The sequence below is a fragment of the Ovis canadensis genome, chromosome 2 (genome assembly GCF_042477335.2).
Source record: "Ovis canadensis isolate MfBH-ARS-UI-01 breed Bighorn chromosome 2, ARS-UI_OviCan_v2, whole genome shotgun sequence".
NCBI classification, from domain to species: Eukaryota; Metazoa; Chordata; class Mammalia; order Artiodactyla; family Bovidae; genus Ovis; species Ovis canadensis.
In genome coordinates, this window is record NC_091246.1 from 252,490,644 (window position 1) to 252,511,702 (window position 21,059).

At 53.8% G+C, this 21,059-nt stretch overlaps 1 protein-coding gene across 4 annotated transcripts in view; it reads left to right on the forward strand.

Moving 5' to 3' along the window:
* Positions 1-7,012: 7,012 nt before the first annotated feature.
* Positions 7,013-21,059, forward strand: part of CAPZB (capping actin protein of muscle Z-line subunit beta) — a 137,999-nt gene continuing 123,952 nt past the window's right edge. Inside the window, exon 1 of one of the 4 annotated variants that reach the window (XM_069579224.1) lies at positions 7,013-7,190. In XM_069579224.1, coding sequence (XP_069435325.1) covers positions 7,188-7,190 — 3 coding nt within the window. In that variant the 5' untranslated portion in view covers positions 7,013-7,187. Of the gene's footprint in view, positions 7,191-7,763; positions 8,470-21,059 lie in introns of those variants that run through there. The other 3 variants (XM_069579225.1, XM_069579222.1, XM_069579223.1) reach the window with 3 other exon arrangements.

Below are 21,059 nucleotides of genomic sequence, written 5' to 3' on the forward strand. Positions count from 1 at the left end.
CTGTGTTTCTACTCCTCAGCAACTTTTCTTCTTCTTTTGGTAATAATACCATTACAATTGGTCCCCCCTCATTACATTGAAACAGTCCCCCCCCCCCTCCATTATGGGGTCCCTATCCTGCCCGCTCCAGGGGTGGGCTCATGACCGAGGCCTGCTGGTAACTCAGGCCATGGGTGTGGTGAGATTGTCTAAGGAGAAGCTGCAAGGTCAGAGGTGGTGAGAAGCCCATCACTTAGAGGGTAGAGAGAATCAGTCTGCAGAGAATAGTGAAGGAGCAGTCAGAGAGGTGGGACTGAGACCAGGAGAGCTATCTGATGTCAGGGAAGCCTATGGACCAGAGTGCTTCTAGAAGGAGGAAGTGGGAATTCCCTGGTGGCCCAGTAGTTGGGACTCTGCGCCTTCACCACTGGGTCACGGGTTCAGTCCCTGGTCAGGGAACTGAGATTCTGCAAGCTGTGTGGTGTGGCGAAAAAAAAAGAGGAAGCAGTGACTGACCACTTCAGGTCAGTTCAGTTGCTCAGTCGTGTCAGACTCTCTGTGACCCCATGGACTGCAGCACGCCAGGCTTCCCTGTCCATCACCAACTCCTGGAGCTTGCTCAAAGTCATGTCCATCGAGTCGGTGATGCCATCCAACCATCTCATCCTCTGTCATCCCCTTCTCCTCCTGCCCTCAGTTTTTCCCAGCATCAGGGTCTTTTCCAATGAGTCAGTTCTTTGCATCGGGTAGCCAAAGTATTAGAGTTTCAGCTTCAGCATCAGTCCTTCCAATGAATATTCAGGACTGGTTTCCTTTAGGGTGGACTGGTTGCATCTCCTTGCAGTTCAAGGGATTCTCAAGAGTCTTCTCCAACACCACAGTTCAAAAGCATTAATTCTTCGGCGCTCAGCTTTCTTTATAGTCCAACTCTCACATTCATACTTAACTACTAGAAAAACTATAGCTTTGACTAGACGGACCCTTGTTGGTAAAGTGATGTCTCTGCTTTTAAATATGCTTTCTAGGTCTCTAGGTTTTAATATGCTTTCATAGCTTTTCTTCCTTAAAAAGGAGCAAGCGTCTTTTAATTTTTTAAATGACTGACCAATAGTGTCAGTTATTACCGGGGAGTCCAAGGAGTTGAGGATTGAAACCTATCCATGTGTGCTTTGACGAGGAGGTATGGGTGACCTGAGGGTCATTTCTGCAGGGGAGTGATGGACTGGAAGGGAAGGTAGGAGACAGGACATACTGTCTTTCTTTGTAGCTGAGAAAGACGGGGGACAAGGTGGTAGGCTAGAGGGATCCATGTAGGCTTTTTCTCTTTTTTTTTTTTAACATATGAGACATTTGGGTATGTTTAAAACCACAGTAATCATCTAGCTGGGAGGGAATCATTCAACAATCTGGGGAGGGCTTCTCTGGTGGTGCAGCGGTCAAAATAATCCACCTGCCAATGCAGGAGACATAGGTTGGATCCTTGATCCGGGAAGATCCCACAGGCCAAGGAGCCACTGACCCCGTGAACCACAACTGCTGAGCTCTAGAGCCCGCGGCCACAACTTCTGAACCCCGTGCACCCTAGAGCCTGCGCGCGGCAACAAGAGAAGTCACTGCAAGGAGAAAACTGTGACCACAGTGAAGAGTAGCCCCCAGACACCGCAGTTAGAGAAAAGCCTAGCAGCAATAAAGACCCAGCACAGCCATAAATAATAAAGAAATAATTTAAAAATTTTTAGAATTTAAAAATTAAAAAATTAAAAACTATCTGGGGGGAGATGGAATGACTGAGGTTCTTAAAATAAAGAGACTCCCCCAAGCAGGAATCTTTTTTTCTACATTTCTCAAATTTACTTGATGAGCCATCCCCCGGCTTCACTCAGAGTTTAGCGTTCTGCAGGGAGCATTGGGGTTCAAATTAGGTCAAGGGCCTATACTTTGGCTTCAGCCAGGCTATACTTTGGCTTCAGCCAATCGGGCTCCTGTCCTTGGGAGCTGGGGATGGGCTCCACTCCACCCAAACTAAATGTCTAAAGTTTGGGAAGGGTTGAGTGGTAGAAAAGACCACTACGTCAGCTGAGTGATGGGGAAGATGGAAATACCAGGTGGTATTGCTTCCCTCCTGGGACTCTTGGTAACAAAGATTCTCGAACTGAATCCCACTGAACCTTCAATATATGGAGTTAGGATGTTCAAGGGATATGGTGTAAACGCCTCGTCTGCAGAATTCAGAGAAGCGAGGGCTTAAAAGCTGGCTAATTCTAGGGTTCTCTTATATCTCCAAAAGACACAGTAAAACATCTATAACCACTTTTAGTAATGAGAAGATCCCCAACTCAGGAAGCAGGCTCTAGCCTGTTAAAATCAGGGGTGATTTTAAACAAGTCTCAGCTCTTGCAACAACTGTGCATTTATTAACCCGACAGTTCCAGCTGTGGGGACTTAACTGAAGGAAGAAAAACCACGTCGGGCGCACTTCTGGGTAACACCCTGTTCACGCGTCTTACGTTGCTTGCTGTTTGCTCAGCTGATCAGTCATGTCCAACTTTTTGCGGCCCCATGGACTGTAGCTGGCCAGGTTCCTCTGCCCATGGAATTTTCCAGGCAAGAATACTGGAATGGGGTTGCCATTTCCTCCTCCAGGGGATCTTCCCAACACAGGGATCAAACCCATTTCTCCTGCAAGTTTCCTATATTGCAGGTGGATTCTTTACCGTTGAGGAAAGCCCCATATGTATATAAATATATGTATCTGTATATGAATAGATGTATGTATATATGTAGATAGATATAAACTGAATCACTTTGCTGTATACCGGAAACTAACACAATACTGTAAATCAGATGTATGTCAATAAAATAAATAAAACAAACAAAAAAGTATTTGGGGAAAAAAGGCAAAAGGAACTAGAACTATATTCAATAACCTGTGATAAACCATAAGGGAAAAGAATACGAAAAACAGTGTGTGTGTGTACACATATATACACATACATACATCTGAGTCACTCTGCAGTAGAGCAGTAATTAACACAACACTGTGAAGCAAGTACACTTAGATGAATTTTTTAAAAAGCACTCGGAACCATATTCAATACCTGGTACTGATCTATAAAGTAGAAGAATTGGAAAAAAGCATATATAGTAAATCACTGAGGTGTGCACCTGAAACTAAAACTCTATTTTGTTGTTGTTTTTTGGTTTTGACCATGTTGCATGGCTTCTGGTATCTTAGTTCCCTGACTAGGGATTGAACTCAGCCCCCTGCAGTAGAAGTGCAGAGGCCTCAGCCCCGGGCCACCAGAATATTTCCCTAATACCACACTGTGGATCAACTGCTGTTGTTCAGTCGCCCAGCTGTGTCTGCAGCACACCGAGCTTCCCTGTCCTTCGCTATCTCTCAGGGTATGCTCGGACTCACGTCCATCGCGTTGGTGATGCCATCCATCCGTCTCATCCTCTGTCGTCCCCTTCTCCTCCTGTCCTCAATCTTTCGCAGCATCAGAGTCTTCCCAGTGAGTTGGTTCTTCGCATCAAGCGGCCAAAGTATTGGAGCTTCAGCTTCAGCATCGGTCCTTCTAATGAATATTCAGGGTTGATTTCCTTTAGGATTGACTGGGTTGATCTTCTTACAGTCGAAGGGACTCTCAAGAGTCTTCTCCAGCACCACCACTCAAAACCATCAATTTTTCGGTGCTCAGCCTTTTTTTATGGGCAAAATGTCACATCTGTACACGACTACTGGAAAAACCACAGCTTTGACGATACGGACCTTTGTTAGCAAAGTGATGTCTCTGCTTTTTAATGCGCTGTCTAGCTTCGTCATAGCTTTCCTTCCCAGGAACAACTTTAATTTAAAAATCAGGGAAGGGAACATGGGGAAGATGCAGCATTGTCGGTAGAGGAGGAGGTTTCTGTCCAGCTCCGTCACGTCTGTGAAGCAAGAGACCAGCTCATCTGCTTGGAGTGAAAGATGAGAAAGGGACAAAGGAAGAAGACTGAGAAACTGTCCTTGTGGAGTGTGGGAACTGAATACAGCGGGAAGGCTAGGCAGGTTTGAGGGCTCATTTGAAACGAGTGGACATCAACTTAAAATGACGCCGGTCGCTTTTAATTTTCCATCAATGTTCAGATATTCTGATGCAGGCAGACAGTAGGGGAAGAGCTGAGTTTAACCAGGGTTGGCCAAGAAGAAGGGGTAAAGGAGGTGTGGCAGGTGGAGGGATATGACACGAGGTTGGGCTTTTGACAGAGGAAAGAAGAAACAGTACTAAAAGTAATGATGGAATTTGCCTCCTACACACAGCCCCTCAAAAGTAGCTGTTTAATGCCACCTGCCCCCGTGTTCATAGCACAGATGACTGGTTAAGGGGTGGGTTCTGATCTGTGGGCAGCCAGTCTGTGGAGCTGGCCAGTGACCTGCCCAACGAACTGTCATTATTAAAAGATGAGATGAGTTGACTGGATTCTGTCTTAGGAGCTAAGGTATGAAACACCAAAGAATCTGCCAGCTAATAGGACTAACTGATGCAGAGAATAAAAGAGGGACCAAGGTCACCAGGATGACTCCCATGCAGGGTTAAATGTTGAGGGAATAGGGCTATAGGCAAACTGAGGATGCCAGACAGTCGAGAACGAAGCAGATGCGTCAAAAGCAGCAGAAATGGGGCCACGTGAGAGGGATGGACTAGCCTGTCCCTGAGTTCTGGGTTGGTTTCCGGGCCCTCTTTTTATGAGTGAACTTAACTTTCAAAGGTTTTTGAGCAGGAGAGTGATGTGATCAGACCTGGGGTCCTGAGTGTAGGCTCACTCACTTCTATGTTCACCTCCTAAGTCAGCTCACCTAGGTGTTTTATGCATTTAAGTACCTCAAAATATCATTTATTAGCTGACAGTTCTCATCATTTATCACTAACTCCAAACTTTCATATCTGATTACTTGACATCTCTATTTAAACCTCTGAAAGGCAACTCAAACATAACTTACCCCAAACTGATTCTTACTAGCCAACCCCTCAAAAAAGAAGAAAAGAAAACCAAAATACCCAGACTTCTGCTCCACGCCAACCCCCACTAACCTTCCACAGATCAATAAATGGCAAATCCTTCTGGTGCTGATCAAGCTGAAAAATCTTAGCATCATCCTGACTCCTTTCTTCTCATGCCCAGAGTTGCATCTCTCTGCTGTGTGACCTAGGGTTTATCTCCCCAGGCCTCCGTTATGAGGATTAAATGAGTTATTATTTGTAGAGGGCATAAGAGTGCCCATCACACAGGAAGTCCCATATAAGTGCTTTTGAAATAAATAACAAATGCCTTTCATACAGAAAGGGCTTTCCAACGGCCCTAGTCCCCCTACAGTCCATTCAGAACACAGCAGCCTCCCCATCCCTTGAAAGGCCAAGCCAGATCCTGTTTGTGCCCTGCACCTCTCTGACCTCACTCAGCTCCTGCCTCTCTCCCCATGTTCAATCTGAGCCACCCATTTCCACCTCCTTGTGCCACAAACACAGCAGGGACTGTCCTCATTCAGACTTTGCTCTTGCTGTTCCTCTGCCTCCCTCTGATCAAATGTTAGGCCTTCCAGAAATCCAAAAAAAGAAGGGATATATGTATACGTATAGCTGATTCACTTTGCTGTACAGTATAAACTAATACAATGTTGTAAAGCAACTATGAAGGGTTAGTTGCTCAGTCTTGTCTGACTCTTTGTGACCCCATGGACTGCAGCCCACCTCTGTCCATGGGATTCTCCAGGCAAGAATACTGGAGTGGGTAGCCATTCCCTTCTCCAGGGGATCTTCCTGACCCAGGGATTGAACCCAGGTCTCCTGCAATAAAAATTAGTTTTTTAAAAAGTTAGGCCTTCCTTGGCCCCACTTTTGCTAATCTGATGCTGGTTCCCTCACTCTGATTTTCCCCCACATCTCCATTTTTACTTAGCACCTAACTGTCTCCCCTCCCTTGTTTAAACTCTGTAACAGGAAGGGTCTTGTCCATTGCTCTATCCTTAAGAGCCTAGAGCGGGGCTTGGTACACAGTAGATGCTCAATAAATACCAAGAGAAAATTCCTACACGCCACGCCCTTGTCTGAATCCTCTTAATACAGGCCTGAATCATTCTTGGGGGACTTATCTGCGCCACTTTCAATGCCAGTGGCGGTTTTACTTGACTGTGAGCTATACCTGAGGACGGGGCGGGTGTCACGGCCTGGCTGGTGCTGCCCAGTCCTGTCATTTGTACAATGTTGTGTAGTTTACAATCCGCTCACCAGCGGCCTAATTTGCATCTTACAAAAGAGAGAAAGAGAGCAAGCTAGGGAAGACAGTTATTACTAGCGGGGCTAGCGTCCCAGGCCTCCTGACTCCTAGATCAAGCGTAAATACTTGTTGAGCGAAGGAAAAAGAACATTTGAGTCCCTGTGCGGAATGAAGCAGCCCCCCCTGGGCAAATGGGCGGGCGCTCCTCTTAACATGTGACGTTTCTCGTGCCGGATTTTCTCATTTCTGCCTGGGTGGTGCTGACAGCATCCTCGGGAGCACGGGAAAGATCGTTATGTCCCGTTCACCCCTGCGATCTTCGGGGCCGCACCCCAGGCTCGGTGCGTGCTGGCTGCTCAGAGAGGAATGTGGCCCGAGGCCCCGTTTTCGCAGCGACTGCCTGCAGGTCCCACACGCAGCAAAAAGCGGCAGCGCGGGGGATGCACTCGGGGATCGCTCGCCCCGCCGTGTCTCCCGGCCGGGCCTGCCCCGCCGGCCGCACCAGTTCCGGGCGCGCCGCAGGGGCGAGCGCGTGCATTGGGGTGGGGGTGGCGGCTGACCGCTCGGGCTCCCAGCGCCTTCCGCATCCCCGCACGCAGGCCCCGCCCCTCAACAGGACCAGCCCCTCGCAACCCCCGCCCCTCGCTTCCGGGTTCGGCGCCCCGCCCCTCCTCGCCGCGCTCCATACTTGGCGATCGCCGAGACCTTGCGCGCTCATTGGCCGAGAGCCGGCGGCGTGGGGGGCGGGCCCGGGCCGGGCCGGGGCGGGGAAGGAAGGAAGGCGGCGGCGGCGGCGGCTCGGCGCGGGGGGAGGGGGCGCTGACCCGGATGTTCACTCTCGGGCACCCGGGGAAGTGGAAGCGCCGGGCCCTGCAGCGGGGGGGAGAGCCACAGACGCCGGGACCGGGAGCGCCGCCGCCGCCGCCGCCGCCGCCGCCGCCGCCGCCATGGTAAAGGCCCGATGGCCCCCGGCCCGGGGCCCCGCCGGGGCTCGGACCCTTCCCGCCGCCGGGCCCGGCCCGCTGAGGGTGGGCTCCCCGGGTGGGGGAGGGGCGCGCCCGGAGCCCGGGGGGGACCCCCTCCCGCGCTCGGGAGGAGGCCCGGCTGGGGGCGACCCCGGCCCCCACCCCTGCTTCCAGCTGGACTCCATGTCCGAGTCCAGGCTGCGCTCTCCCGTAGCCGGGGCCAGATCTGGACCCGTGGTCCCGGCCGGGCACCCCCTTCGGACACCCAGGCGTGGTCCCTCTTCCCCCCGGACCGGCCCGGCCTAGGCCCCCATCCCCTGTCCCTCCGGCCCAGGTTGGGCTGTCTTTTCTTCCTCCTCCGGCCCAGGCTAGGCCTCTGTCCCCCCGTCCCCCCTTCTCCATGGCCTCAGTCCCCCCGCCCCCCCTTCTCCCTGGCCTCTGTCCGGACCCCCAATTTCCCCCTTCTCCGTCGCCTCTGCCCCCTTCTCAATGGCCTCAGTCCCCCCGCCCCCCCTTCTCCATGGCCTCAGTCCGGATCCCCATTCGCCCCTTCTCCATGACTCCAGCCCACATTTGCTTCCCTCCGCTCCGCGGCCTCAGCCTGGCTCGTCTCCTTCCTCCGCGGTCTCAAGTCTGGACCGCACTCCTGCGCTCCGGGCCCTCGCCCGGACGTCACCCCCTCCGCGCCCGCCGTCCCCCTTCCCTGGACTTCTCACCGTTCGGCCTGCGTCAGCTCCACTCTGTCCTGGGCTTGGGCCCGCCCCCCGCCCGGGGGCCCCGACCCAGGTGGTCCCCTCACCTCCTCCCGGGGCGCGCCCTCTTTGCCGCCCGTGGGAAACGAGGGGCGCCCCCCGGCCCGGGTGGGGACGCGATCCCGGGGTTGCGCGGTGCTGCTCCTGGCAGCGAGCGGGCGAGGGCAGGGCGGGCATCAGTGTGCCCGGAAGGCAGCGCGGCGCGCCGCGGGCCCTCCCCCATGACCGCCGCCTGGGCGCCGGGGGGCGCGGGACTAGCGGAGCGCTCTGCCGGGGTCCGCAGGGCGCCCGGGGTGTGCGCGCGAGCCGAGGGGTGAGGGCGGGGGAGCCGCGGGCCGAGGATGAGCGCACAATCGCCCTTGTGAGGCTGCCGCTTTTGGGGGCTCCCCCGGGCTCCGAGGCCAGCAGACGGCCCGGACACGATGCACCCCTGCAGACGCAGCCTCCCTTTCCCCCTCAACTGTCAACTCGTGAAGGTTGGAACTGCAGATTATGGAGGTGCCTCGGACCAGGTGAGCCGCCGCTGGCTCCGCTCTGCTGTTTGTTTTGGTAATGAAGGCGGCTGCTCGGCGCTGTGACTGGCCTGAGATTTCACCTAGGCCCCCCCGTCGGCCAGCCCTCCACTTTTGGAACCTTCTTGGCGGGCAGGCCCAGCACCCAGGTTGGAAGGGCCAGAGGGCTTCTGCCTCAAGTGGCCAAGGAGCCTTGGGCGAGGGGACTGAGTGTTCAGGCCGGGGGCAGGCAGATGTTTGCATGTGGACTTTGGGCCCCAAAGGGTTTTGAGGCTCTCGGTTCCTTGTTTAAGGAAGAGATGTTGCTGCTGAACTAGGGTGACTAATTCAGAGCAGCTCGGGTTTTTTCTTAACGCCTTCCTGTATGGTGATGATGAAAAACGTGGTCCTTGTGATTGGCCTTCTCCGATAGCATCAGTGGAGAACTGACTGCAGGGGAGGTGGCCCAACCCCACCCAGGCCTGGGTGGGGAAGGACTACTCCAGGACAGTTTTGGGTGAGGACTCAGAGGGAGCTTTTGTACATTTGCTGTTAGGGCAGAGGCGGGGAGGAGGGTTGGCGTGGCCAGTGGACCTGCTCACCGCAGCATCTCTGGCTTTGTGGGGGTTGGGTGCAGTGGGGAGCATCTTGCCTTGGCCTGAGCCCCAGAGGTGATGGAAGGATGCCTGTAATGACCCAGAAGGGACTGGATGATACTTGAGGCTTCTGAGCATGCTGTATTTGGGTCTTACTTAGATAATCTGAAAGGATCATGGGAGGAGTGGTGGGAAAAGGCCTTTTCTGGAAGGGTGGGTGGGGCTGCTAGGGGCCTTGTGAGGCAGTTGCTGTCCCCATTTGACAGGTGAAGAAGCTGAGGTCCAGACGGTGGGATAACTTAACTAAAGATGCTGTCTAGTTGACAGAAGGCTCTAACTGCATCCTCCCCATTGTCCCAGGTTGTCTGTGTGCTGAGGATGTGAAGGACACTGTTTAGAAACAGTGAGGATGGTCACTCAGAGATGGGGAGGGGGGAGCAGCACTTGCTGGCTACTGACATGGTCCTGGTTGTTTGCACAGGGATATCATTTCATAGTGAAACAGTGATGTGGTGATGCAGGCTTGCTTGACGTGAACTCTCTCAGGGCAGGGAGTTTTGTCTTTTGTTTTGCCTGTCTATCCCTGGGGCCTAGAACGGTACCTGGCACTGAAGGAAGCAGCTTGGGGTGTTCCCTTTGGGGGCGTGTCTTGAACTTGGCTGTTTGGATTTCATACTCATGGTCTTAATAACTTGTTCTTAGTATCCCCCTAGGCTTGTAAGTAATTTCTGACTGCTTATTGTTCAGTTTCTTCCCTGCTTGAATATTCTGACTAATAAACCAACATAGACCAGTTGGGACAGGGCAGAAATGGTGGTGCAGGGTTGCATACTCTGTTTTTTATTTTCAGTAGGTTTGATGGTAGAGAAACCAGCTAGTTCTCAGTTATCTAACTTAGGAGGGAACAGCAGTTTGAGAATCTAAACTACTTTGGACTTTGGAGAAAATGCCATGATTTTTGTTGGCATCAGTTATAAATGCATAGGCAAATAGAATTTCTTTGCCTTCTCTTAGCAGGTAATGATCTCACTCTTGTAAGCGCTTTATAGTTTCAGAGCACTTTTCCTTGCGCAGCTCTAACTTCTAATGTAGGAGCTATTGTTGATTTAGAGTTACGATTTTGGTGCTGGGTGGCGGGGCTGCAGCATGCGGGGATGCACCGGGCCCCCCTGGAGTTGCCCCTCCAGCTCCCACATGGTTTGGCCTGACAGGAGAGGAGAGAAGCCTGTTGTACTGTGACAAGGGGAAACAATACTCTTGGTGTCTTGGTTGGTCTTCTCCTGTAGGTGAGATACACAGCTCAGACCCCACATGTATGTACAGCCTTGTTCATTTCAACCCAGCTGGATGTTCTTTGGTGGAATCCTTCGAAAAAGTGGCCCACGATGGATCAGTTGGCTTGAGGTTAAGGAGATGCTAAATCATCTGATTGAAAGCAGATAGTCCTGTTTATAACCCGGAAGTCCTATTCTTTTATGTTCCTTGGGGGAGGGGAGGGGACAGATGACTGACCGCACAGGGAAATGGTGGCTGGGCCGGTCCTTTGAACACTGAGACTCTTGCTTCTTAGACGGGGAAATGCATGCCATCAGGCAGAGAGTGAGGTGTGAGGGGGTGCCGGAAGCTAACGGGAGAGATTAACACACTGCGCACAGCGTGTGTGTGAGGGCTCTCTCTGTGCTGCTCTGTGTGCTGGGGACAAGACGGACGGGGTCCACGCCTTCGCAGCTTGCGTTACTTGGCCGGAAGGCACGTCACTCTTACCTGAAGTTTGAGGAAGCAGAGCCTCGTTTAATAAAGCTGTGAACACACTTGCGTGAGATGATGTGTGAGACTTAAGAGAAGGGTGGAGCTTGTGCCCGGCTTCAGCCCTGGCCTTGAGGTGTGCACCCGCCGTTGAGACGGCACTGGCCCCACGGTCTGTCCCCTGCAGACCGGAAGCTCTCCCAGCGGGGAAGGTAACCTCGTGCCATGGAAATCCAGCCCTTCTCTTCTGGGTAGCGACCACTGATTGAGGATTGGCCGTCATCCAGAAACCTGGCTTAGGTCTTGCCTCATCCCCGGATGGACACTGGAGAGGTTGAGTGACTGGTGTGAGTGGTGGGTCCACCCATCCCCTGTGCCAAACATTCACTCGGTTCCTAAGAAATGGCGAGCACCAGGGACCCCCGTACAGACTCTGGTCCCATTTCTCCTTGTGGAGGATTCTGCCAGTGAAAGGGACATGGATGTCCAAAGTGTGCAGCGTCACCCACAAACACACTTGGATAAGACCAGCGAGGGACTTGGCTGGTGGTCCAGGGGCTTAGACTCCACACTCCCAATGCAGGGGGCCTGGGTTCCATCCCTGATCCCTGGTCAGGTAGATCCCACGAGCTGCAGCTAAGAGATCGTGAAGTGAAAGTCACTCAGTCGTATCAGACTCTTTGCACCCATGGAATTCTCCAGGCCAGAATACTGGAGTAGGTAGCCTTTTTCCTTCTCTAGGGGATTTTCCCAACCCAGGGATCGAACTCAGGTCTCCTGCATTGCAGGTGGATTCTTTTCCAGCTGAGCTACAACGCCGCAACTAAAGATCCTGCACACTGCAACGAAGATTCAAGATCCCAAGAGCTGCAGCTAAGATACCGGTGCAGCCAAATTAAAAAAAAAAAGATCAGTAAGAGCCATACCGTTTCTGAATCTAGACTTTTAGAGATCAGGTCTCTGGGGTGAGGAGGTGGAGGCTTGCCCGCTGCGGGAGCCCTGGGCCTCTTGCAGCACCCCCACCAGGCAGGTCCATCCAGCCTTAGGAGGGAGGCAGCATCGCATGCAAAAAGTTAAGACTCAGGAGCCAGACAGCCTTTGGGAGAACAGTACCTCCTCGTAAGGCTTCTATGAGGATTAAATGAGTTAATACTGTTCAGGTGCTTTCTGGCACATAATTAATATGCATCGTGGCTATCGCTGTCACCATTTAACAGATGGGCGTCAGAGAGGTGAGCGGTTCGTCTGTCCGTAGCTACTAAGTGGAGGAACCAAGTTTTCTGGTTTCCGAGGTAGACCCCTTTCCTCCACTCCTTCCAGCCTGGTGAAGGCAGATATGAAGTTTGTTTGGCTTTGGGCTGTGTCTTGAACAAAGCACGTTGCTGGCAGGGCCTGAGGCTCTGTTCCACCGCAGAGGACCAGGCGCTGTGTGCTCCGGGTACTGCATGTTATCATGGCCTGATGCTGTGTCTCGGGCTCTAGGTACCTGGTCTGTGCCCGGTGGAGCCCCCTGTGAACGGAGTCTGTGCTTTGTGCCACACCTGTGAGCCTGTGAGCTCCTCGAGGGCAGACACATTGTCTGTCTGGGTCCCACCAAGAACCCACACCTCGCATGGGCCTCCTGGCACTTGATGAGCGCCTCATAGACGTAGAATGGACTAGTGGTGGGCACTGAGAGGGGCCTGCTCCCCAGGACGTGGGCTCTGGGGTTCGGCACATGGGTGAGGAGTCCTGTTTCTGCAGCTCAGTATGTGACCGAAGCGAGGATCCTACTCTGCCTCAACAGGCAGAGTGAGGGTGGCTTTTTATAGGGATCCGGGGAGAAAGCGGTGGACCTGGCGATGTGCTTAACCCAGTGCTTGGCGCACAGCACATGGTAGCGGTGCTCGTCGTTTGCCTTGTCCTGTTCCCTCCGCGGTAAGGACATGAATTGCCCTGATCCCCACGCTCGGGTCCAGAAGGGGAGGCCAGGTGCATCCAGAAAGCTAAGTGCAGCCGGAAGGAAGTAGTAAGAGGAGAGACTCAGCGGGTCACGCGTCTGCCCATCCCCGCGGGCTTGCCTCTCAATCCACTGCCTGCTCCCCAGGAAGCTTTGGTGGGGATGGGGTGGGGTGAGGCCCTGAGAGACCATGACCAGGTGGAGAAGAAGGGGTGGGGTGCAGGGGCCTGGAACAAGAGCAGAGGTCAGGGTGACGGTCACCTGGCGAATTTGGGGACCAACTGCAGAGTGCACGCCAGGGTAGGGGAGCTTCGGTCTCGGGAGGGAGTTGCGGAGTGCCTGAGTTGCTAAGCTAAGGGGTTTGCATTTGATCTGGGACAGCGTGGAGCCAAGTTAGATTTTTGACAGGGCAGGTGGAAATTGGAGGAGGCTGGCAGAGTCGTGGTATTTTAGGAAGAGGCATCTGGTGGTGGTGTGCAGCTGGGAGGGAGGCATTTACAAGCATCACCCTGCGAGGTTTTCAGGGTCCTGGCCCGCCGAGTGGCTGCTGGGAGGGAAAAGGAAGGGGTGGGTGAGAAAGATGAAGATAGGAAAGCTGTGCGCGGTCGTGATTGATCGTGTCTGGGCTGCGGGAAACCTGTCCTGGAGCTGCCCTGTTCAAGCATTTGGACAGGATGCTTTATCACTGACCCAACAGCTATTTCTGAGCAGTTTAAATCCTAGATAGTGGTGTCTGCAAAACCTTGATACCCTCCTCATGCCTGCACTGGGGTTTCGGTCTGGTTAGCCCAGGGACCCAGCCGCCTAGCCCTCTCTGCCTCTGCGGTGGCACCGATTCCCACTCAGCCTGTGCGACCCTCACATCCCCGGCATCACCTTGCCCATCAGCCCCCAGGGCCTGAGCTCTGGGTACCAGGCGCCTCTGTCCCTCGTGATTTTTTCCATCAGGTCATTCATCCCCTGGCTGCTCGCCCAATAGTCAGACCTACTAGAAGGTGGCTCTTAAGCAGAGGAGGCAGATGAAAACCGGCTGCTCTGAGATTGTGCCCAACTGGGCCATCACCTGGTCCCCCCGCCACGCCCCCCTCCACCCCCGATTTCAGGCAGCTCTGAACACCTCTGAGAGGAACTTTCCTCTGCAGCTGTTTCTTCCAAGGCCGCAGCAGCCCTGGCTGTTACATCCACCTGCCCCGCGGCGGTTATTGTGAGGATCGAGTGAGTTTGCACGTGGAAGGGTAGAAGGTGCCCGGTACAGTGGGACTGATTATTTTACTAACGACGATGGTTGAGAGGTGGTGTTTCACTTAACTTCCAGGCCGCCTGGGAGCAAAGTGCTAGTGGCTCTGGTTCTGCGGAGACCCCAGAGAGGCAGAGGCCCTCGTCGTTGCCCGGCGATCGGAGGGCCTTCCAGCCCCATGCTTTCTCCCCGCGAAGCTCTTATTGCACTGCAGATCGCGAGCGCGCGTGTCCACTGGCTCGGCCCGGCCGTTTCCACCCACTGCTTAAACCGCTCCGCAAAGCTTCCTCTTCTAGCACGGAACTTGCAGGACCCTTCTGAGTTAGGATCAGCTCGGAAATCATTGTTAGTTTAGCATCGCCTGGACTTACCATCTCAGAGGTTTCCATCAGATTTGGGTGGAGGACTCACTATAGGTACTAAGTGAAGTATCTTCAGTGTAAAAAGTGAGGGTCCTGTCAAGATTCTTTCTGCCGGGGTCCGTGACAAGCAGCGTCCCCTTGGAGGTACCAGGGGCTCTCTCCCCCTTGTCAGTGGCGGCGAGAGAGGCAGACAGGTCGGGTGTGGCCTGCTCACAGGGCCCGCTGCCACTCGAGGCGTCTCCATGAGTCTTCGGCCCTGAAGAGTTACATTTGCTTCTGTGTGGACAGGCTTCCTGCGGGCAGTCCTGGGCCCAGGAGCTGGGAGGACGAGCGTTTTACTCGCTGCATGCTCCTGCGGAGGTCTTATCTAAGACCCCGTGGCCCCCGAAGGAGCTCCTTTGGGTTTGTCTCGGTCTGACCCGAGGCTTCGTTTACTTTATCAGCCCCTCGCATCTCTGTTGAGCACAGCTTGGTCAGCGCGCGGTTCCTGGAGCTGGATGCGAACGCAGCAGCGGCCGGGCTGGCCCGCTTCAGGTACTTGGCTCTGTGAGAGTTTCTTTTCTTTTTGCCACATCACACGGCAAAGGCGGAATCTAGTTTCCTGACCAGGGCTGGAACCTGCGCCCCTGCATTGGAAGGCAGTCTTAACCCCTGGACCACCAGGGAAGTCTCACTCAGATTTTCTGACGTGCGCCGTCCTTGCTTCCTTCTGTTCCTCCTCCATACAGCTCCTGTCTCCAGATCTGTTGCAGCCGTGGGGGTGTGGAGCCCCGATAGTCCTGGGTTTTGAGGCCTCTGACTTGGTTTCGAGGAGCAGGGAACGGAGGTGCAGCATCCCTCCCATGTGCTATCAGGTCTCCCTCCCGGACTCAGTCACAGAGCCGCCTCCCTTCTGCCCTGGTCTCCTCTGGATGCAGTCACTCTCTCTGACTCTCAGCCCCAGCCCTGTGAGGTCTGTTTCCTCCTGCAGATAAAGCTCAGAAAGCTGTAGTAACTTGCCTAAGGGGCCCGGCTAGTCAGTGCCAAAGCCGGCATTCGGATCCAGCCCACCCCGCTCCTGTCGGGTGAGTCCTGTGGTCCGGCCTGTCTCATGCGTGGATCCACCAGGATGTTTATTTTATAGATGAGGAACCCGGGGCCATGGGGCTCACCTGCAGGTCCCGCCACGGTGGCTGAAGAAGTCTGAGTTTAGGTTAGAAGTTAAGAGGGTTGGGACTTCCCTGGTGGCTAACAGTCTGCCTTGTAATGTGGGGGATTTGGATTCAAGCCCTGGCAGGGGTTGAGGGGGGCGGTGGCAAGATCCCACATGCTACTGAGCTTGAGCACCGCAACTCTAGAGTCTGTGCACTGCAGCGGAAGATCCCATGGGACGCGACTTTCGAATCCGAGTGCCGCAACTCAGACCTGACATAGCCGAAAAAGTAAATACTAAAAAAAAAAAAACTTTTTCGGAGGGCTCTTTGGTTCAGGGTGTTGAAAATGAAAGCAGCTGGAACCTCCTGAGCTGTGGTCTGTTTTCAGAAAGATGCCTGCTGAGCCTTCAGGTGGTAGGTGCATCTCATCTGCCCTCCTTAGGGGGCACCTGGGCATTCTGGGCAGCACTTGTCGTCCATCGTGCTGTAGGTGTGCACGTCCTGGTCTCTGTGGGGACCCTGGGCTCTTCCCTGTGAGGCCCGTCCCAGCCTGGGCGCCACAGACCGGGTCAGGGTGCCTGGGAACCTGCGGGGAAAGACCGTGCTGACTGTTCCAGTAGTTGCATGACCTTGAGCAGGCCTGTGGGGTTGGGTCTCCTGGTGCCGAAGACTGGAGGGTCCAGTGGTGGGGGATCGGGGCTGTGTGGGAAAGGGGGCCCTGACGCTGCCAGCATTTGCTGTATCTCTGTACGTGGGGGCGCCGAGCACTTGGCCCAGGGCCACACAGCTGACCGTCCTTGGAGTTGGAGGTCAGATTCCAGAGTCCAGGTCATCAAGGGGCAGGTTCTGGAGCTGGACCGCCAAGGTCCTGGTCCGAACCTGTAGCCTTGGGCAGCTGTCTTCGCTGTCTGCCTCAGTTTGTCTCACAGTGAAATGGTGGGATATTTCTGATGGGTTTTACGAGGATTATATGAGTTAATGCATGTAAAGCCAGACACAGGATGACATTGACTACTATTATTAATAATACTGTATTATTATCAGTGACATGGATTTTTGGCGTGCTCTTAGAGCCGAAAGAGACTTGCGATGTGGAAACTCCCTCTGCTTTGTGTTGGAAGGAGTTCGGACTCTGTTTTTGTTAGTCTCCCAGAGAAGGCATTCCTTCTCCCAGAGCTCACTGGAAACACACCCTTGTTAGCACAGGCCTCACAGGCATGCACCTGCCTCTCCAGGAGCAGGTTGCTGGAAATGGTCCTTTTGTTCCAGGTTATAATATAAGTCACTCCTCTGGAAAATGGCTTAACTTTTTTTTTTCTTTCTCGGCATGAGTGGCCAACTCTGGGGCGCCAGTTACATACAGCACCCAGCGCTTGTGAGGGGAGCAGGGCAGGGTGCTAATCAGTGGGCCTCGTCCCCCCACACCCCCTGGATGTTCTGATCTATTTTCTCCTTTTCTGAAGGTGGCAGGTTTTCACAGGGGCTCTCAGCTGCCACTAAGCAGTGTTGCATTTGTGAACTTCTGCAGGCCTGCCAGACTTCACTGCCTCAGGGATTTCATGTTTGATTTTTAAGGACGTGATTTTAACGTGTGTGGAGTGTTGGGGTTTAGGAGTATAAGAAGGAGGGACAATAAAAGAAAATGGAGGGAAAAATGATCATTGGAAGGTAGCCTGGTGTAGCATAGTGGAAGGGAGACTCCTGAATCTTGGCTTCTCAGGGACGGTGTGAGCTCAAACTACCTACTTACTCTCTGAGCCTTAACTTTTCCTCATCAGTGAAATGGGCGCAATCTCCTCCTCTTCTCAGAGGAATAAATAATAATACATGTCAGTGCTGTAGCTCAAGCCTCATATGAAGACACCTTGTTATCTATAGGAATCTCATCTTTTGTCTTGCAACTTAGCACCGGTCCACTGGGAAGATAATTGGATGGCTCTAGAAATCCCTGTACTAAGGAATACCCTAAGTCTAAGCTGGTGCCCTGATGACCCCGAGCCGAGTCCTGACCTCCAGCGTCCCCAGGGCTGGCTCTCCAGCTGGGCCGCCCTCCGAACGCTGGCTTAGAGGGTTTATCGCGCGCAGGGGCCTGCATGATGTCAGCCTCTCTGTGCTGAGCGTCGTGGGCACCGTCTCCTGTCACGTTTCCCCGGACCCTGGTCCTGACCCTGCTGTGCAGTTGTGAAGATGGAGGCCTCAGCGGGTAGTGAGCCTTGTACAGGATCACACAGCTAGTCAGGGCAGGGGTGGCCTTTAAACTCCATCCTTCTGATGACAGAATCCTGCCCACAGTACGTACTGGAGGCTGGCCCGAGGGTGCCTTTTCACGTACAGGTTTTCTCCTCTGAAGATCTACCAAGCGTCCTTCAGCAGTGTTTAAGCCTTCCGCAGCTCGAAGCGGACTGTTAGCCAGCTGCCCGCGGTGTGGCCGTCCGCGCCATCGAGCCAGCTGCCCGCAGTGTGCCCGTCCGCGCCATCGAGCCAGCTGCCCGCGCCATCGAGCCAGCTGCCCGCGGTGTGCCCGTCCGCGCCATCGGCCCTGGAGCCTTGGGCGGGCGTGCAGTAGCCGCAGTCCTTTGTTTGCAGGGAGCCTCACGTCCTGCTGGGAACTGCCGCCCCATGGCAGGTGTGGCCTCCCCTTTGAGGCCCGGGCACCGCTCCCTCTGCTCCTCCCTGCACCGTCTCCTCGCCCCTGGGCATGTCCACGTGGACTCTGAAATAGCGCAGCTGTCGTGAGCAAGCGGGCATGGGGACTCAGAGCCACCCTGCCGCCGGGGCCGGAGTGAGAAATGGGCTGTAACGACCGCAGCGCTCCCGGAGAACCGGCGGACGGCGGGGCGCGCCAGCCGCGAGGGGCAAGCCCGTACGTGTGTGCTGAGCGAGGCTGCCGTCCTCAGGGAGCTTCGAGTGCCAGGCTTGCTGTCAGCACCCGGCCACCCACAGCACGGGCAGGGTCTCCGTGACTTCCGGTCAGCTTGTCGGGCACTCGATGGTATTGCTGGGAAATAGGTCCAATCTTCCCAATTCCTTATCCACCGTGATTTCTTCATTCCGTCCTTTAAATAACCTCCTCCACGGGTGTTTATGTCATGGCCCGCTAGAGCTCCTTGTCCTCCAGCGTCCCATACAGCTGGCTTTATAAGACTTTTGTGCTGATGGACTATTGGTTTCTTCCCCCCCCACCACCTTTTTTTTTTTTTTAAGAAGGAGATTGAGCTTTTTTTTTAAAATCAAAGTACAATTGTCAGACAACATCTATTAGTATCAAGTGTACAACATAATGATTGAGTATTTGCATATGGTGGATTGTGGTTTCTGAACTTGCTGAATTCTGACGGAGAGCACACAGCAGCTCCCTGGGACTTTACTCTGGGATCCTGCTTTTATTTCGATTTCATGGAATCTGCTTGGTGCACAGTGATTGTTAAGGAAGCATTTCTTGAAAATAACAGACAAGAACTGGTTGCTGTGGTCCCCAAGGAAGGGCCCGCCCATTGGGTGACTAATTCCCAGGACGTGGACATGGAAATAGCATTGGACCTTTCTGTGGCGAGCTCAGAGTGCTCTGTGAGGCCAGACTCCTGCTCTCACGTCCTTGTGAAGCATTGGATTAACTGCTGAAACTCTGAGGTGAATTCCATCACATGGCAGAATCTCTAAGGAAAGGAAAAAAAGACAAAACAAGATTTCTAAGCCTCAGGTGATGGGCTGTGTATTGGAACAAGTGCAGCCAGATTCCAGATCAGCTGAAGCGTTGAGCAGGCCCTCGGAGTGAGTAAGGAAAGGGTGGCAGGAACAGCTGTCACTTAGCACTTTACTTAGCGCTTGACATGCATTGTCCTGTTAGTTCCCTGAATTTTCCTTAAGCATGAAGTCCTGTGAATTTAGGACTTTAGGTAAGTTCTGCTGCTGCTGCTAAGTTGCTTCGGTCTTGCCTGACTCCTAGCGACCCCGTGGACTGCAGCCCACCAGGCTCCGCCGTCCCTGGGATTCTCCAGGCAAGAATATTGGAGTGGGTTGCCATTTCCTTCTCCAATGCATGAAAGTGAAAAGTAAAAGTGAAGTCGCTCAGTCATGTCCGACTCCTAGTGACCCCATGGACTGCAGCCCACCAGGCTCCTCTGTCCATGGATTTTCCAGGCAAGAGTATTGGAGTGGGTTGCCGTTGCCTTCTCCATAGGTAAGTTATACGTTGTGTGAATTTAGAGATTCTTCAGATGGCTAATCAGCGTCAGAGTCCGGACTTGCACCCAGCTGCTCTGCAGTTGAAGCCTCTGCCCTTCATCTCTGCCGTGTTGTGGAGTTTCATCACTCACACGGTGCCGGTGGCTCGTCTGGATCCCATCTGGATCTCACCGTGAGTCCCCAGGCACTGGGACTAGGGTCCTCCGTCTGAACGCTCTGGAATTGACTCCACGCCCTGGAGCAGGCCATTGTCTTTTCTGCCACAGAAACTCAGGCCTGTTTGAAAACTCGTCTTTGAATGTGCTTGTCCAGTGACGCAGGGAAAGACCACACTTTTCAACGTGACCTTGCTGAGTTCCTGTTGTTTAGTCACTGAGTTGTGTTCGACTCTTTGCGACCCCACGGACTGTAGCCCACCTAGCTCCTCTGTCCGTGGGATTCTCCGGGCAGGAATACTGGAGTGGGTTGCCATGCCCTCCTCCAGGGGATCTTCCTGATCCGGAGATGGAATCCACGTCTCCTGCGTTGCAGGCGGACCCTTTACCACTGAGCCACCTGGGGAGCCCCAGGAAGTCAGTACCCTGAGTTAAAGGAGAGATCTGCGGGCAGATCTAGGTTCAAACCCGGGGCCTTTGGAGAGCTCCTGTTGTGTTGCAGTGTACACAGGAGATGTGAGTTGCAGTGACGAAACGCTGGAGAAAATGAGTGCAGGTTGAGAGACAGGAAGTAGATAGGTAGAAAGTACTGTAGGTGGAAAGAAAGGAGGGTTGAGAGCGGCGGGGTGTCTGTTGGGTGGGAGTGATGTTTATCGCACACACGCAAATGTGTGTTGTGTGTATTTGTCTCCCCTCCTTTTGAGTCACTTCAGCTGACTCCTCAGGAGTGGGACCGCGGGGCTGAAGAGGACCCGCGTTTTCCTCTGCACCCAGCCTTCCCGGCGCTTTGCTCTGGGAGCTGCCGTAGCTTCTGCCTCCCTGGCTGCCCGTTGGGGCCCTCTGATCTGACCAGTTGAGAGTGCTGTTTGCTTTCCTGCAGAGTAGCCCAATCTAGTGTTTGCCTTTAGATGGTTTTGCTGCCTCTCTCTCCATATAGAACTGTTCGGTTTTCTTTGAATTGCCTCATCTGTTCAACTTAAATTATTTAAGCGGAAGGATTTCCCTGGTGGTCCAGTGGCTAAGACTCCGTGCTCCCAATGCAGGGGCCAGAGTTCTATCCCTGGTCAGGGAACTAGATCCCACACGCTGCAACTAAAGGTCCCAGGTGCCACAGCTGAGAGTAGGCACAGCCAAATAAATGAGTATTTTTAAAGAAAGGGAAAAAAGGAGTTATTTAAGGGGAAGCTTTGTCGTTACCACAAGTGGAAGCCTAATATTAATTGCCCTGAGTAGAAAGTACACGTTAAACAAACCTGAG